At 39.9% G+C, this 16,921-nt stretch overlaps 1 protein-coding gene across 1 annotated transcript in view; it reads right to left on the reverse strand.

The window, feature by feature from the left end:
- The window catches only part of SLC38A11 (solute carrier family 38 member 11), a 36,390-nt gene that overhangs the window by 2,911 nt on the left and 16,558 nt on the right, over positions 1 to 16,921 (reverse strand). Inside the window, exons 7-10 of the mRNA XM_026647769.1 lie at positions 6,271 to 6,341; positions 5,340 to 5,501; positions 2,725 to 2,837; positions 1,885 to 2,016 (exon numbers count right to left, since the gene is read on the reverse strand). Coding sequence (XP_026503554.1) covers positions 1,885 to 2,016; positions 2,725 to 2,837; positions 5,340 to 5,501; positions 6,271 to 6,341 — 478 coding nt within the window. The remainder of the gene's footprint in view (positions 1 to 1,884; positions 2,017 to 2,724; positions 2,838 to 5,339; positions 5,502 to 6,270; positions 6,342 to 16,921) is intronic.

Genomic DNA, 16,921 nt, shown 5'->3' on the forward strand with positions numbered 1-16,921 from the left:
TTCCAGACTGATTTTGTCTAGCTTCAACTTCCAGCTGTTGGATCATGTTATATCTTTCTCTGCTAAATTTAAGAGCTCATTATTAAATATTTTTTCCCTTGCAGGTACTTATAGTCTGTAATCTAGTCACGCCTTAATCTTCTCTTCGTTAAGCTAAATAGATAGACTCAAGGAGCTCAGTTGCTATAAGGCATGTTTTATTATAAATATCTGGACTGAAACTGAAGCTAGAGGACTGGTTAAAAACCAGAGAGTTACCATAAATTTAGACTGGCTAATAACACAGGCATGTTTTGATGAGCTATGTAGTCTGCTTCCTCTATTATTACTATTGCAGTTTGGCTAACAATCTACATTCACATACAAGACTCCACTAGGTGGAAATGTTTTTACCAGAAAAACCAGTTTTCAGACTGTAACCAGTGGCCCCTCCTGGACACTGCCTTGTGGACTCAGCACAGCCCTACAAGTGGCACATTTCCTCAGTTTCCCTTTTGAGTCCCCAGTAACTCCATGCAAGCTTATCTTCTAGTCCCAAACAATTTCTTTACAAACATGGTGTAAGTACTCCATAATATATCCCAAAACATAGTCCATATCACCCCAGTGTAAATAATACTCCCCTTCTTTCTGTGTGCAACCCTGTTCCTTCCAGTGGGGACTCCCACAGCCTCTCTGCCAGGAGTATTCTCCTTTTACCGTTTCGCTGGTCCAGCTCTCCAGCAAGGAGATGCCAGTGGGTAAGCCCCTCCACTGCTCTCCCTTCTTTCAGCCTTCTCTGGCCCTTGGCTCTGGTTTAGGGTCATCAGGCAACTCCTTCTGCTGCTGCTGCTGCTCCTCCTCCTCCTGCTTTCAGCCATCTGGCCCTAGCTCTTTGGCTTAGAAACACCAGCCAGCAAATCCCTCTTGCTGCTCTCCTACCTTTAGCCTTCTCCCAGGAAGTACCTTCTTTCTTTGGCAGTTCTCTTCTCCTACCTCACTCAGTCTGCTCTGATTCTCACTAGATCTCACCAGGCCTCTGATTGCTCCCCAAATGCTGCCCTGCCGTCTTAACTGGCCCATCTGGGAACACTTGGCCTGGAACAGGAGTGCTGAGGCCAGTTTCACTCAATGGGCCAGCTACTCCGTTACACATTCTTTAACACTTTGTGTTGTGTAAGTATTAAAGACAAGAAAAACCTTAGTATCTGTCTTTAAACTGAATCCATGGTTTTGGAGCCTCTGCCTTCAATTTGAGGCAGTATCAGAGTCTTAGGGATGACACTTTGCAAGAGATATATTTTCCCTCCTATGAGGTCATTTTTGGATCCCCCACTCTGGCCTTCCCATAGTGAAGACATTGTTGGTGGCTCAAGTGCAAAGGAAAGTCCAATAGCAGTGGAAGAAATTGGTTGCAACCGCCCTTCTGCCATGAGCTTGACAGGAATCTAGGCTCAAAAGTCAGCAGCACTACCTGGGGAAGGGCCATGGCTAGAGGATGTAGTGACTCAATATGAGATACCTGTAATACTGCAGTAACTCTAATTATTTCCTAACAACAAGTGTCAAGATTTTAACAGGTCCCATTATACTCCACTGTCTTATCTAACCTGTACTTAACTACTGATAGTCATGGTCCATAGCCATCAGCCACATCCTTTGATAAGTCTATTCCATTTACTCTTGAAGGTTATGAAAGTCCTCTGACTATCCAGCCTGAACTTTTCTTCCTTAGCTTCAGGACATTGTTCTTTCATCTTATCTTCTGAGGAGGCAAATAATTCCTTTCCTTCTGTGACACTGTTAACACTATACTATGTTACATTTAAAAGAATACTGTAGTTTTTCAGAATTCCATTTATATTAAAGAGTGTTAGTAAATAATGGAGCATTAGGTGCACTTACGTTCAGCTCTAAAACTATTCCAAGGCAATCATACACTAAAGATATGCTTGTGGCTACAGCAACAACAATTACTGTCACAGCAACATGGAGAATGGTGGTAAGGGTCCCACTGAAAAACACATTGGCAATTACCTGAAATGAAAACACAGTTTGTAACTTTACTTTGGCCAATTATTTATTTTAACAAGCTGCATGTTTTAAATTCTATATGCTATGATTTATAATGCAAATGAAAGGAGCGGGTGAGAATGTTATGGCTCTCAACTATCTCAAATTCTTGACTTCAGTGAGAGGCATCCCTCCTTTTCCAGAAATTACTTCATATTAAAATTATGTAAAAACCCCCAACATTTGACTTTACTATATTTTCAGGACATAGTGGCACTCTTCTCATTCACCCGATAAACACAGTGAAACCTTCTTACCATGAAGTCATTTATTAAAAGAAAAGATTTCTTACAGATTTCCCATTAATCGATTACAGTACAGTGAAACACTCCAGGACTTTCCCTCTACTTCACTATAAATCCCCTGCCCCAATCAGTTACAACCACCTCCTGCATACTATACTGTGTGAGTCGCCATACTGGAGTTCACTACATGCCAGTTCCATTACTCCACACTGAGAATTTAAGCAACAGTATTCAAGAAAACACTATTAAGTTTATGAAATCACAAGAAAAAGCCCACTAAATGCTATAGCTAGCATGCACCAGACCATTAGGTATTGATATTTACATAAGATTAGTCAGTAATTGCAATTAGGACAGATCTCACCATATATTTTACAGATTAAGCATATGATTAAAAACATCATGGAAAAAGAGATAAATGTCTCACTTCTCTAGTCACAAAACATTCAATGGGGAAAGTCAGGATTATAGTGACTCCATAGCAAAACCTTCCAAATGTAGCAAGAGCATCGTCTCTGCAATAGTTTTCAAATATATCTCCTAGAGAACAGTGAAAAATGAAATTATTTTCAAATTAATGACAACTGTGGCTAATTATTAGCTGACATTTACACTAATGCAGATAGAGAGATAAGTCACCAGAATAATTGTATACAAAAACTTGAGATTTTCTGACCCACTTTTGGAGACATAAATCAGAAAATGATGATTAAATAATCACAAATTACATTCAAAGTTAACTTTCACCACCCCGATAGTAACAGCATTTTCTATTATTTCTTGTGTTCTCAAGATCATTTCCACTTGAGTATTTACTTATCTATCTATCTATCATACACATATTACAGGGGTAAGCCTATTGTCATCCTATTTTTTGCAGCTTTCTTTTTGAGATTACTTTGTAATGGTGCTTCTGGTGTTTGTTTTTTTAATCGGTATGTGACACAGTTTTAGAAAGAAAAACATTTGGTTAAAACAAACAGATTTCCTTTTTGTTATTCTTAGGACAAGAACAATCACATAAGGAAGACTAGATGGGTACAGCTAGAGACCTGAATTTCCTGTGTATCATATTACAGGATCTAATCATAGCTGCAACACTATACTGGGGGATTTCAAACCTTCAAAACCCTATGTAAACATATGGATTATTAACTGGTAATTCCTTTTGCATCAGTTTACTATTATACTGCTATACAATTCAAGTAAATACCTCACCTAGTGATTATAGCAAAGGACCTCTGTGGAAAGGTGACCATGGGATCTAGTTCAGGCTGAATGACTAACTTACCATGGAACATGACCAAATCTTAAGACTATACCTAGATGGCCTACCAGGTCATTTAATATAGTGTCTAGTATATATATACACACAAAAAATAGGAAGGTATGATTTTCCCAGTCCTGAAATATATTTTTAGTCATTCTGTACTCAGCCAGTCCAGCTAGAAAGATGGGTATAAGCAATGACTGGAGTAGGTTGCTTTCCTGGATAAAAAAATGGGGGCGGGAGGAGGAGGGAAGGGAGTGAAAATCCCCTACTCCAAGCACAGCTAAATGCTGCTGTCTGCCACAAAAAGATGAGGTGATAAACCTCTTACAGCTTTAAACTGGACTGTAAAAGAATTGTGAAACAACTGAAGAAATGTCTCTAAAATTGTTTGACTGACTTGAGAAACAATGATGTATTTAACAAATTTCTTCCTCCCTTAACGCTTACCTCCCTCTTCCCGCTCATTCCCAAAGACAGAAAGAGAGTAAAATCTGTTACAAAGACAGTGAGAACCCTATGGTACATTTCTGACATTAATAATCTAGGCTGCAGTTTCAAAGAAAGTGCATACCTGAGTTGTGCATATGAAAAATGTAACTCTGTTTAGATAGAGCAGGGGTTGGCAACGTTCAGGGTAAGCACCCTGGCAGGCCGGGCCAGTTTATTTACCTGCTGACATGGCAGGTTCGGCCGATCGCGGTCCCCACTGGCCGCGGTTCGCTGTCCCGGGCCAATGGAGGCGGCAGGAAGCCGCAGCCAGCACATCCCTCGGCCCGCGCCGCTTCCCGCCGCCCCCATTGGCCCGGGACGGTGAACCGCGGCCAGTGGGGGCCGCGATCGGCCGAACCTGCCGCGTCAGCAGGTAAATAAACTGGCCCGGCCCGCTAGGGTGCTTACCCTGGCGAGCCGCGTGCCGAACGTTGCCGACCCCTGAGATAGCGGATCCTCAAGGCAAAAGGCTGTATGTTTTTAGGAATACTAGACCGAAAGTTGCTCCCCACACACACACCACCCTCACTCTCCCCTCACTGCTAGAAGAGAAGCTGACTTTTCCCCCCTCACGCTCTCAGAATGTCTCTTTTCCCTCTCAGCAACAGGAAATGAGTTTTTCCCCCATCAGCTGCTCGATTCTTCCAGAGAGATTTGTGTGTGTCAGTCATACCAGTCAGTGGCAGCCTAGCCACCTGCACTCCAGGGCAATTTCATCCTGAAGGAGTGCAGGTGATGGAAGTATCATTGCTCCACTCTGATAAGATTCTGCTGGGCACATGGGAAACAGCTCTAAGTTAGCCACTATAAGAGCACTGCCAGCACAGTGTGTTGAGGGGATGTGTGGAAACTATTTAAGCTTTTATATGTACTCATCATATTTCCCCATCCACTCTGGCCATGCTCTACCCCTGGCAGTGCTGTTTATTTTTGTGCTTTGCTAAACCCATGCAATCCTTCCAACAGAGGGAAGCAGTTTTGTGCTAATGTATCTCCTTGATGTGGGCTTTCCACCATCAGGGCTCTGCTCCTGAGTCTACAGTATCTTCCACAGCATAGACCCTGGGCTGGTTTCTCACCCCACTCCTATATTTTTTGACTACTAGGTAAGAAGGGTAAATCCCAGACATTCCTTTTCAAGTATAACTAAAAAGACAATGATCAGCTTGGCATTTCCTCCTCTCTCTACCCTGCAGGGAGTTAACTGAACTCAAACAAAAAGGGTGGAAAGTGTCAGAAGGCCAAGATAAGCCTTAAAATAGATGTGTAGAGTATCTTACCTTCTGTGTAGCCGGTAAATGTCACATATCCACATACAGCAAACACCACACTGATAAACAGAGCGAGTGAGACAGACACATGAGTGATGCGAGACCAGTTACTCAGAGTGGGTTCTTCCAAAGAGCCATAGATTAAAAAGCTGTTATGATGGCAAATGAATGCTGAAACACACATGGCAATTAAAAAAACAACAACATTTCATTAAAAATAAAAATTTTGTACCAAGCTAAGCTAGTGTACTCCAGGGCAGTGGAGTTTAAATCAATTCATTATTACAAATACAAATGAAGGGCGCAGTACATAGCAAACATCAAACAGCTTCACATTTTGGATATTTATCTCATTCTACGTGGGTCTCCACCTTCCACTCAGCCCATATGATTCTGATTTCTCATCCCCAACAATGCCACCTGGTTCTCCCCTACCAACGCCAGACACAGCTTCCTGCTCACAATTCCACTTCAATCTCCAGTGCCTCCTTCTGGTGCGCCCCTCAGGTTTTATACCATGATCCAGTCTGGGGCTTCTCTGTTAACTATGCCCCAGAATGTACAGATGAAAAACTCCAGAGGATGTGACATTTCCCACTCTGGGACGATAGGCATGTTGTGCAGTAACAAGCAATCGGAAGACCTCAGAGTACCAGCACACTAGAGCCTACAGAGGGATATCAGAACAGTGAGCGTAGAAGTTAGAGTGGGAACTATGCATATGAGAGGAGATTTATCCAAACCTGAATAAAGGTTTAATTCTGGCTAATGGGAAAAGATTAGGGCTAGCTCTAATTTTGCCTAAACCAGCTTAACACTAAGGTAAAAACTTAAAAGGAAAATGCGTATGCCATGCAGGTCCAGACATAAAGTAAAATTCTTTCAACCATTAGGGCTGACTGCAGATTGAGAAGAGATGTTCAGACACACACACACTTACCAAATGACATCACCCCAATGGCTTGTATTGCATTAGACTTTGCAAATATCCAGGCATTCTCTGTTTTGGGTCTAAAACAGAAATTTGTTTTAATCGAATGTCCCCTATAGGTGATCAATGATTAGAATTATTTTAAAATACTACATATAACACAGTAAGGCTAGGCAGACCCTTCCGAAAAGAACTCCTCTGCACATTAGATCATGATGCTTTGGTAATAAAATGCTTGTCATTCAGAGATATCCTTTTTCCCCCTTGTATTCATAAAAATATCATTTTCTGGGAGTGCTTCTTATGGCAATGTGTCAGCACTTTTAATGAATAGTTCTGGTATTGTAACTTAAAAAAAAAAAAAAAAAGATTATCACATCCAAACACTCTGGAAATGGCAATCAGGACAGTGAAGGCCATGGTGCTGACCCCATGTGGGGTCAGGTTAGCCAAATAACACTGTAGATCTCTACTCTGAATATTAAGGGACAGATTTTTCCTCTAGATCTGCACATGTAGATCCTGAGGATTTCAATGGGAGCTCCACATTTGTTCCTAGGGCTTTAGTCCAAGTGTGACAAAATTCTGCCCTCATTCACATCTGTGCAACCCCACTGTCCCAAATAGGTCTGTTCTTCAGGGAATGATATTCCCTCTGGTAGGGAGGATCTTGCACATCCCCAGAGCCCTGTGGTAAGAAACAAATTTAAGGAAGTACAACTAGAACAGTCCTGCATATGGAGGAGTTTAGGGTAGGATAAGGAAGGAGCCAAGGGATTCTGTATTATGTGGCTCCAATGACTATCAACCCCCCACAAGTTGTGTGGAAGAACTGCAGTGACTGTATGCCAAAGCAGCAGTGAGCTGGGACAAAGGACAACTGCTGTAGCCCTGAGCCCTGGTCATAGGTTGGTAGATTTTGGAGGATTCCCCCCCTCCCCCTATACACCACCCCTTATCCCCTGAATTTACTCAGGTTTTATACAGAGGAAATAAATTTCATTCTAGGGGCTTGTCAATACATGAGATTTTTCCAGATATACTTTCATAGTTAAACTGCAATAGCTCGATTGATATAACTCTCCATGTGAACACACTTATTCAGGAATAAGAGTACCTTTTTTCAGTTTAGCTTGAACTGCTTCCAAAGCAACATAAGCTAAACAAAAAAAAATGCACTCTTTTATTCTGATAGAAGTTTCTGCACAGGGAGTTACACCAATAGAACTATAGCAGCTTAAATTCACCTTACGAATAAGTCCCTGTGGAGGCAAGCCCAAAGTGTATGTACTGAAATAATCAACAGTCAAACAACAGTTTCCACTACATGAATTCATGTCTTACTGTTGTCACTGGGCTGCAGTTACCACTTTGATTTATGTATTTTTTAAATTGTGCATAATTTTATCATCTTATTATATAGAGAGTCTTGACAGTCTAAACTGCTGTCAATCTCCATTTTAAAATATACTCAGGGAATGACGGCAGAATGCAATTTAGATTAAGGCCCAGAAACGAAAGTTTGCAACAATCTTTGTTAAATCAGATCCAGAGTTTGATACATGAAATTCCATCCTGTAAAACGAATTTAGCCGCCCCATATATGTTGATGCACACTCTGGGGAAACGGAGAAGCAAGAACATCCTTTTTCTAAGATGCAATCTGTTCACATACCAGATGGAAGCTGTATACCAACTGAGAACTTCTTTTACAGAAGTTTTACAGAATAGACAAAATGGCATTACAGTGGAGAATGCTGCCATACAGCTAGCTGCTGCTAATTTTGCTTGCTTCAATTTCCACTTTGTTTTGAGGGGAAGCTGCTGCCACCTGCTGCCTCAGCTGCTGTACTCTTCCTTCACGGCAAAACAGCATGTCACAACCATCACACCACCTCTGTCTTTCTCTCCCCCTCTCTGTTACTAAGTCAGCTCTTTCAAGCAGCACTTTCCTTGGCAGGTGTTACTTTAGATATTATTGCTGCCAAACTTTTAAACCCTTTCCAAACAGATTTATTTATTTATTTTTGTTCATTCTCTCCCCCCATTCATTATCTTCCCATTTCTTGAGAGGTGTCAGGCTTTCCCTAAGAACAGATTTTAATAACAGCAATGACCTGATTATTCCAGCCTCCATCTATAAAAATGCTGGGGTTATTTTATAAATTATGTTCCTTTACTATTAAATTAATATCAACCAAATAGTAAAATCTTCATTTTCCATTTTAAAAATACGGCTTATTAGATCCAGATAAATATTTGGCCTTGATTCAGAAAAGTATTCCTATTCATGGCAGCACTTAAACTTGAAGTGAAAGGGTTTTAAGCATGTGCTTAACTGTAAGTATATGCTGAAATGCTGTTCTCTATCAAGACCTATATAAATATTTTATTAGAACTGGTTCAAGCCGAATTCTTGGTTCACAGGGACAGCGTATGGTCTTTACTACAGTAATGGGTTTTTTTAAGGATTTCAGATTATTTTTTCAGCTGAGAACTGGGAAGAGGAAGAACAGATGAGGTTGAGAGAAAAAGGAAGTTCCGTTGAAGAAGAGGCTAAGCATATTCCAGCCTTTATATCCTTGTTTATATTAGCTTGTTTGGGGAAATCTCCCCCAGCTTTACTACTGCCTGCTCTAAGTCGGGTGAGATAACATAATAGCAAAAGCACCAGTGCTCTATCTACATTTGTGCTTCCACAACTCCTACCACTACTGGGGCTGCACTGCTCATAAAGGAATGGCAAGACATTAGCCTGAGGAAGACATAGCTTAAGTGAGCAATAATCTATTATAAAAATAAGCAGATAGTATACATAAGAGAAATAAAGAGATGGCTTTCAAATGCAAACAAATAAATGTTTTTAATGATATGAGCAGTACTGAGTTATGAGGCCTATTGGTATAATTCAAGGACTATATTAAGATCATGCCTGTAAACAAGAACACTGAGACCAAAAATCAAAGAGCGAAAATTGGTATGTCAGAAACCAGGGCATGGTAGACAAAATCATGAGGGAATGGGCTCACCCACTACTCCCTTTTTGATTCCTTAAAGAAAGACATAGGGAGAAAAACTGTCTACTAGAGCAGTCGTTCTCAACTCGAGATCCGGGGCCCACAACCAGGTTTCAAGGGGTCTGCTAAGCAGAGCCAGCGTTAGACTCACTGGGGCCCAGGAAAGAATGCCAAAGCCCCACTGCATGGGTCTGAAGCCCCAGGCCCTGAGCCCTGCCACCCAGGGCTGAAGCTGAAGCCTGAGCAATGTAGCTTTGCAGGGGCCCCTGTGCGTAGGACCCCAGGCAACTGCTCTGCTTGCTACCCCCGGCTTTTATACGCAGAAAATCAGTTATTGTGGCACAGGTGGGCCGGGGAGTTTTTATAGCTTGTTGGGGCGGGGAGGCGTGTCTCATAAAGAAGCAAGATTATGAGTGTCTCATAAAGAAAAAGGTTGAGAATCTCTGTACTAGAGCAAGCTTCATCATCATGGCTTCCAGACCTTCCATCTCCTGGGACCCCAGGCCTTTCTCATTCTGATCCTGAGAGATGTCCTGACCAGACCGGGACAGAGAGAGAGACCCAGGTGACACCGCCACCTCTACCGGCTTCATCAGAATCCCACACACCACCTGGGATGTGAGACTTTGGTTCTCTCTCTCTCTTCCCTCCCCCCCCCCACCACCATTTCCTTTTCCTTCCCCATCTTATTTTATTTCTTTCCAATCTCTCTCCTTTTGCCTTCTTTTTAATGAAAGTCTGCCTGAGGCGGCCAAGACTGCATATTCTTCAATACTACTGTAAGCCTGTGACCAGAAATGCAGCTAAAAGAAATGGCCTGTAACAGCCCGATGCTGGTATAAATTTGCCAGGTTTCACAGTAGCTGATAAGACTGTGTGTTGTGCCTGCGTTTTTCTAGCAGTCATATTGCAAGTGAAAGTCAATATCAGAGACAGAAGCTGCATTTTCTATCTTTGCCGTTCTGTTCTCTCCCCTCTTGCATGTGTTCATCTTGTTTTGTCTTTTAGGAAATGGAATCAGACTTTAACAGCAGCAGCAACTACAGCAGCTCCAGCCTATCTCAACTAACTTACTTCCTGCCCCCCCAAAAGGACACGTATTACCATCTTTAATACCATCTAAGACATTGTCAATTGAGGGTTTTTTCCTTTTAAAAACTCTCTCCAGCTAAAGGTTAAAGGGCTGTTCTTAAAATGAAGGCCTTATTTAATACTTTACATTTCAAATGCTCTAACTGTTTTTCCTTCTTTTCTATATCTTTAATGAAGGGTTAAAAGGATTTTTAATGGTATGTTTGGTCTTTGTATACAAACCCCAAATCTTGTTAAAAATTGTTTAATGTTGGACAGAGACAGGGTCTTGTTAATACCTTTGACTCTTTGGGTCCCTTTATTCCATCTAAATTAATACAGCACCACATCACAGAACTACTACACTATTTAGTCTTATTGGGTCTCTCTAAACAGCAGAAAAACTCAGGACCTTAACTGCATTTCAGGTCAGGATGAGATATATTGGAGATAAGGTAGGAGCAAGATTACTTGGAACATGGTTGCTCTGTTCCTTGCCATCAGATACACATTCATGAAACAAATAAAAATAATTACAAAATTTATCAACTATTTAAAAACAGCCACCACAACTGAAGCTAAGATATACCAACTAAAGCCAAGCTATTGAAAAATTAATGCCTACATTCTGTCTAAATGCATGCCTTAGTGGTGAGGAGAAAAGCAAATGAGGCTTTAGTTGGGCTTTATTTTCTTTATTGATATATGTTAATCTAAGAGAGTTTTGATTTGTACAAATATAAAAAATAATAATTCTTTTTTAAAAACATTGAATTGGTTTCATCCTTCGTTTAACACTGACAATTTCAAATCAGGGACATCAGCGATTAAATTAGACATAGCTATTTATTGCTGGACAGTTTACTAAATATGGTACATTTATTAAAGTACTCTAACATATTAAAATGTATGAAACAGAAATGGATTAACAATATTTAAACTAAACCATAATAGCATTATAGCAATTTAGTTCTATTGCCACTGGAGGTCAGATTTTTTTCAGTACGTAGACATGGAGAAAACTAATTTATATTATCCTTTGACAGAATTGAGTATTCAAAAAGAATTTGTGAAATCTTTCTAACCAAGAATTATGATCCTAAAATCTTTTCCATTATAATATTAAGTGCACGTTGTGAAAGACTGACAATTTCCTGCAATATCCTGAATGAACTTGACTTAAATTAAATGTTTTTGAATTAGATTAATACCTATAAGGTCAAGTGTATTAAAAATAAAATTGCATATGTGTTGTGAAATTGTATGTATTTCCATGGGAACGGTAAATAGGAGAACTGCAGTGAGTGAGTAGGCAAATTCACTCAGATTGTAATATCTCCAGAGAAACCCCTCCCCCGGAAAAGTCCAAACATACTAGCTCAAACTAGATTCTCCATGGTCCAGCAGACAAAGGAAGGGGTTTTGTATAAATAACTTAGTTTTAAACTGGGTCAGGGCCTTCTTCCTGATTCAGCAAAATGGACAGGATCCCTGGTCCATGGAGGGCCCCAATCCTTAGGGTAGGATTGGAGGGTCTGTGTGCTTGTTCTGAGCTAAAGCTATGATAAGCTGGTAATCACGAGGAATAAGCCTTGGGTGAGGGTTTGAAGGACTGTTCCTGCCAGAATCCATGTTAGGGTTAGGGTTAACTTTGGTAAGTTTATTAGCATGTGTGTAGGTTCTTTTATTGTTTTTAATACATTTTCTCTGTAATACTTTTTACCTTAAGAATAAAGTTGGCTTGCACAGGAAGTGCTGTGTTGTATCTCTGTAGCAATTCACCTCTTAACTGAAGAGAAAGCAAGAAGATGTCCTTGGGCAACCTCTCTGTGCTGGGAATAACACAGTTAAGGCAGGGAACTGTCAGTCTGGAAATACCCCAGTCAGAAGGGAGAGTGGAGTGGGCCCTCACCCAAGGGAAACAACAGCAAGGGAGCTGGAAGCCTGAGGGAGGGTGCCTTTGTTGGAAATAAGCCTGAGGGGAATACAGGGGCAGTAGCCCTGAATTGTGAGACAGGTTATATTTATATAACATCTTATGAGTTAACTGACCATTTAAAATGCAACCAGAAAAAGAAAATAATGGTTTTAATACCACTGACATTTAAAAATTATTGTAAAGCTCAAGCTGATTTGAAAATGGCTGTAAAATGCCTCCATCACCACATGCATTTCTTTGCATGAACATTTTAAAATAAAATGGAGTTTTTACAGCTATGTTATAAACTCCTGTAATAAGAGTTTAAAAATGAAATGATGGTAGGATTCTGAACTTCAGTTACGGGGTTGTGAATAGAGATGTCTAAAGAGTCAATCTTTTAAAATTAAGAATACTCAAGAGCCTGCAGGGGTGCTGGAACAATTTGTATAGTGGGGGTGCTGAGAGCCACTGAACCAAACTGTAAATCATGTACATGATGGAAATTACTTCAAACCATGGGGTGCTGCCGCACCCCCTGCACTCCTAGTTCCAGAACCTATGAGAGCCTGACTACCTGCTGTTAATAACTGGACTGTGCATTAATGATATGAAATACTAACTGCTCTAACTGAAACATAACCATCTTGTCTGGATATGTGACACCAAACTGAGATTGTGCTATTTGGGAATAACTCCAGAAAAGTAAATCCTTAAACCTAACTGTACTCAGGAAGTGCATCCTATCCTATATTCTTAGAGTAAATAACCAAACCTCTCAGTACTGGAACAGAACTTAATAACCACAGTTTGCACTACCTAATTTCCACATAGTATCCATACAGTGCAATACCACACACACAAAATTATACATATATTATAACCCTTAACATTTTCCTTAACATGTAAAATAGGAATGGAAAGAATGCATCACTCAATTAAGTTGATTTTTCTGTTTTCATAGGAAGCATTATGATGTCTGTCCCTTATGGGACACATTCTTCAATTTATTCCTGAACTGGAGTTTAAAAAGCAGAAACTCAGTGGCAGTACAAAAACACAGTGAGCTGTATAAGCAAACACTAATTGTGATGTCTAGTTCACTGTTAGATTGAAAGCCAGGAGCTCTGGAATTCTAATTCGACCTCTGACATTTATTCCCTCTATCTCAGTGGGGGATGAAGATCACAAAGGCTTTAGCAATCTTCATGGAACTTAAAGGGAGGACAAGTTGCAAGAGGGAAGAGTTTTGAAGAGCACCAAGAAGTCAGTCTGTGTGCATAAGGATAGCTTCAGTTACAGTGCCTTGGTAAATAGTTCTCTTAGTAAAGAGCTAGTTTAGTTTTAGAAACATGGAGTCCGACATCCAATACGTTAAATAGTTTCTTCTCGGAAAGAAAGAGTGGAGGAGCTTAAATGGAAATTGACGTGAAAGACCATGGAAGCTAGCATAGAGAAACACTAAAAGTAACAACAATCACAAGGAGAAAACGCTGGCTGACATCAATTTAGCCCTGATACCTGCAGCAAAAATAGGAGAGGATTAAACTGAAAGAGATCCTAAGGGAGGTTACTAGCCCAACCAACAGTTAAGAGGCCACAAATTAAATGAAGCCAACAGCAAGACAGAATTGGCAAGTAATTCTAATTGCTTACTATAGTGAGGTGTATGGCCTGAGACGTGTGTTTCCCAGATAAAGTAAGACTGTATTCAGTCTTCAGGATACCAATAGAATGTATATCACAATAAAGGTGCTGGCTAATGCAAAGAATGCTGGGGAATCCCCACTGTTTGTAGTCCAAGAACAGAAAGGCTACAAATGCTGTTGTGGTGAAAGGTGCATCACATAAAGCTCTGGAGTCAGACCCAGAAAAAATTGTTTGGTCACAATATGATCTGGGTCGTTTTTGTTATTAAAATGTTAACGTCTCCATCACAAAATCCATTGTGAGGGGAAATCATTCTGTCTTTAGTGTTGTACACTGTCAAATAAGAGACAGCGAGCCTGGTTTTTCAGAATATGGAGGAAGCAAGGTTATCTCTGATCTCAGCCCAGCCACACACGGTATAGAGATTTCATTGAAATGAAAAAGTATTTACAAAAGAGGAACAGGAGTCACACTTTTGTACCAGATGAGCTGCATGTTTTGTACCAGCAAGAAGACTTCCATCTTCTTGAATGGAAGATCGGTGATAAAACTGCTATATTAAGGTGCAGATTGGCAATCATCAAGATGATTCTTCTCATGGAGCACCAGACAGCAGATTTAATTCAGGTTTGACTTCTAAATTTATAGACTTTATTTATAGACTAAATTTATATTAAATTGTGGAATTCAGTTTCTGCTCTGTGGCAAAACTGTAGAATGAAATAGGGAGCGTGGAATGTTAGTTTTATGCTCTGGATTAAACTATTTCAAAAACTGTAGCCACTGAATTTAATCTTAGTCAACATTATGAAAGGTAAATTAATAATGCTCAGGTTAGCCTTTAATTTCTAATTGACAGAGGTCTTTCTGACCATCAAGGAAAATAAATAACTAAAATTAAGTGACATCATCTAAAATTCTGGCATGGCCCTACTTGAAAATAATTGGTGTATTTCCCCACTCTTTCTTAATGAACTGTTTAGCAGTGGTGTAAATATAGAGTGTCTTTGTTTTTACTTTTGGATTTCACTATATGGTAAAGTTTCTTTGGTCATTACATGATTATTAAGGAGCAAGAGAGCATCATATTCCTACTTTCATGTTGTTTTCTTGAACACTTGGTGTTTCATTACTGCAATCAGCTGCCAGATGCATAATTCTCTTACAGCTACACTTATGTGCAATCTTTAGAGGTTGCTCTCAAAATCTTTGTGATGATTTATTTATTATGCAGGCACTGACATAATGGTATTCTTTCAAAATCAACACCAAAAAAAGTTAAAATGCTCTGTCTTTATAAATGGCATTACCTATTATCCCTTTTCTATCGATGTATATTCATAACTTCATCCTTAAGACATGAAATAGCTTTATGCAATATGAATGTGTTTGAAGACTGTTACATTCTGAAGATGAGATAATCCTAACCCATTGTTGTTTTTGAATGTGTTAAAAAATTAACCCGGTATAAGCAGGTGGAAGTAAAATGAGGGAGAAACAGTCTTTTTTTTACTCCACAACCTCTCAAATGTAATGAGGGCAAAAACTGTAGGCTGCACACTGGATGTTCTTAACAGCTACACTGTCAGCTTCAGACTGCAGTGATTATTTATTTATATGGGTGACATGCAATGAAAGCAAAACTGAAAAAAATATATAATGCCTTGACTCTACTTATGCCATAAGGGAAAAAAAGTCAAACCAAAAAATATCCTGATGCAAATATCAATTATTTCTGAAGCCTTCCAAAAAAAAAATAATAATTTCCTCCCAGTCCCACTCCCTCACCCACCCAAAAAAGCAGATACCTTAGTTTTTAGATTAACTGAACATTAACATTAAAGCATGGTTTGGTATTGAACAATGCCAAATTACTACAGGCCTCCCAGAAGAACCTCCCAGGAGAATACAAGAAAATTGCATTTCAAATGAAATAAGTGTGTCAAAAAGGTTTACTTTAGGTCTGCCTCTTGGCACACTTTGACTGGACCCTAGGGACACCTGAATAGACAATTTAAAGCTTAGGCTAACTAGTGAGACTTTTAAATTTTCTCAGTTACATCAACAATAAAGAAAAAATACACGACAAGCTTATAGGAATACAAAAAGCATTTAAAAGAAAAAATGTCAGACTAAGTTAAAAATATATTTTGGGTCCCCCAAGATATATTAGGGAGATCTGGCTTACTTTCCCAGTCCCCTCTTTAAAGGCAAAGGGAATAGAAAACCCTCTAAGAGCCAAACAGAATTCAGAAGCCCAAGCATCCGTCCAAAGACACTGGTGGTGAAGGAGGCTGCACTGAATTGGCACAAGACTAGGAAGACTGCAGTCCATAGTTGCTGCTTTAAAACCAAGAATAAGACATTCAATATAAATAAAATCTAATATGGTGAAGGCAAGCTCAATGAGGACACAAATGCAATATTTGTTGAAAATGGCTGATTTTTTTTAAAATCCACAAGTTTATTTAACTTGAATCTAATAAACCTCTGGAAACCCAAGGTCTAGTCATGCTAGTAGCTTGGAAAGGTGGAATTCTCTCATTCCTTGTACTGGCTTCTAGCTCATTTCTATGTGAATCAAGACCTGTTGTACTGATAAACTGCTAGGACCATACCGGTATCACCACCCCTTCTCACTCAGAAAGACACTTATTCTTCCCAACCTTGGACTGATACCCATCTGTCCAAGTGGTGGATGACTTGATATCCATTCTGCAAAGAGAAACATGTGCGCCATCTCTTAAATGTTGCAAGACAGAAAGACTATTCCCATTCACGCCCCCTTTAGCAGGTGGGATATTGAAATGGGACTCAAGAGACCTGGGTTCAATTCGCAGCTCAGCCAGATACGTTCTCTATGGCTTTGGGCATATCATTTAATGTAGCTTCTGCCTCAGGTCCCCGACTGTAAAATGGGGATATATGGCCCCATCCACATAGTAAATACCTAGATCAGTGGTGGGCAACCTGCGGCCCACGGGCTGCAGGCAGCCCGTCAGGG

Source organism: Terrapene carolina, unplaced genomic scaffold (genome assembly GCF_002925995.2).
Source record: "Terrapene carolina triunguis isolate 2854851 unplaced genomic scaffold, T_m_triunguis-2.0 Scaffold62, whole genome shotgun sequence".
NCBI lineage: Eukaryota > Metazoa > Chordata > Testudines > Emydidae > Terrapene > Terrapene triunguis.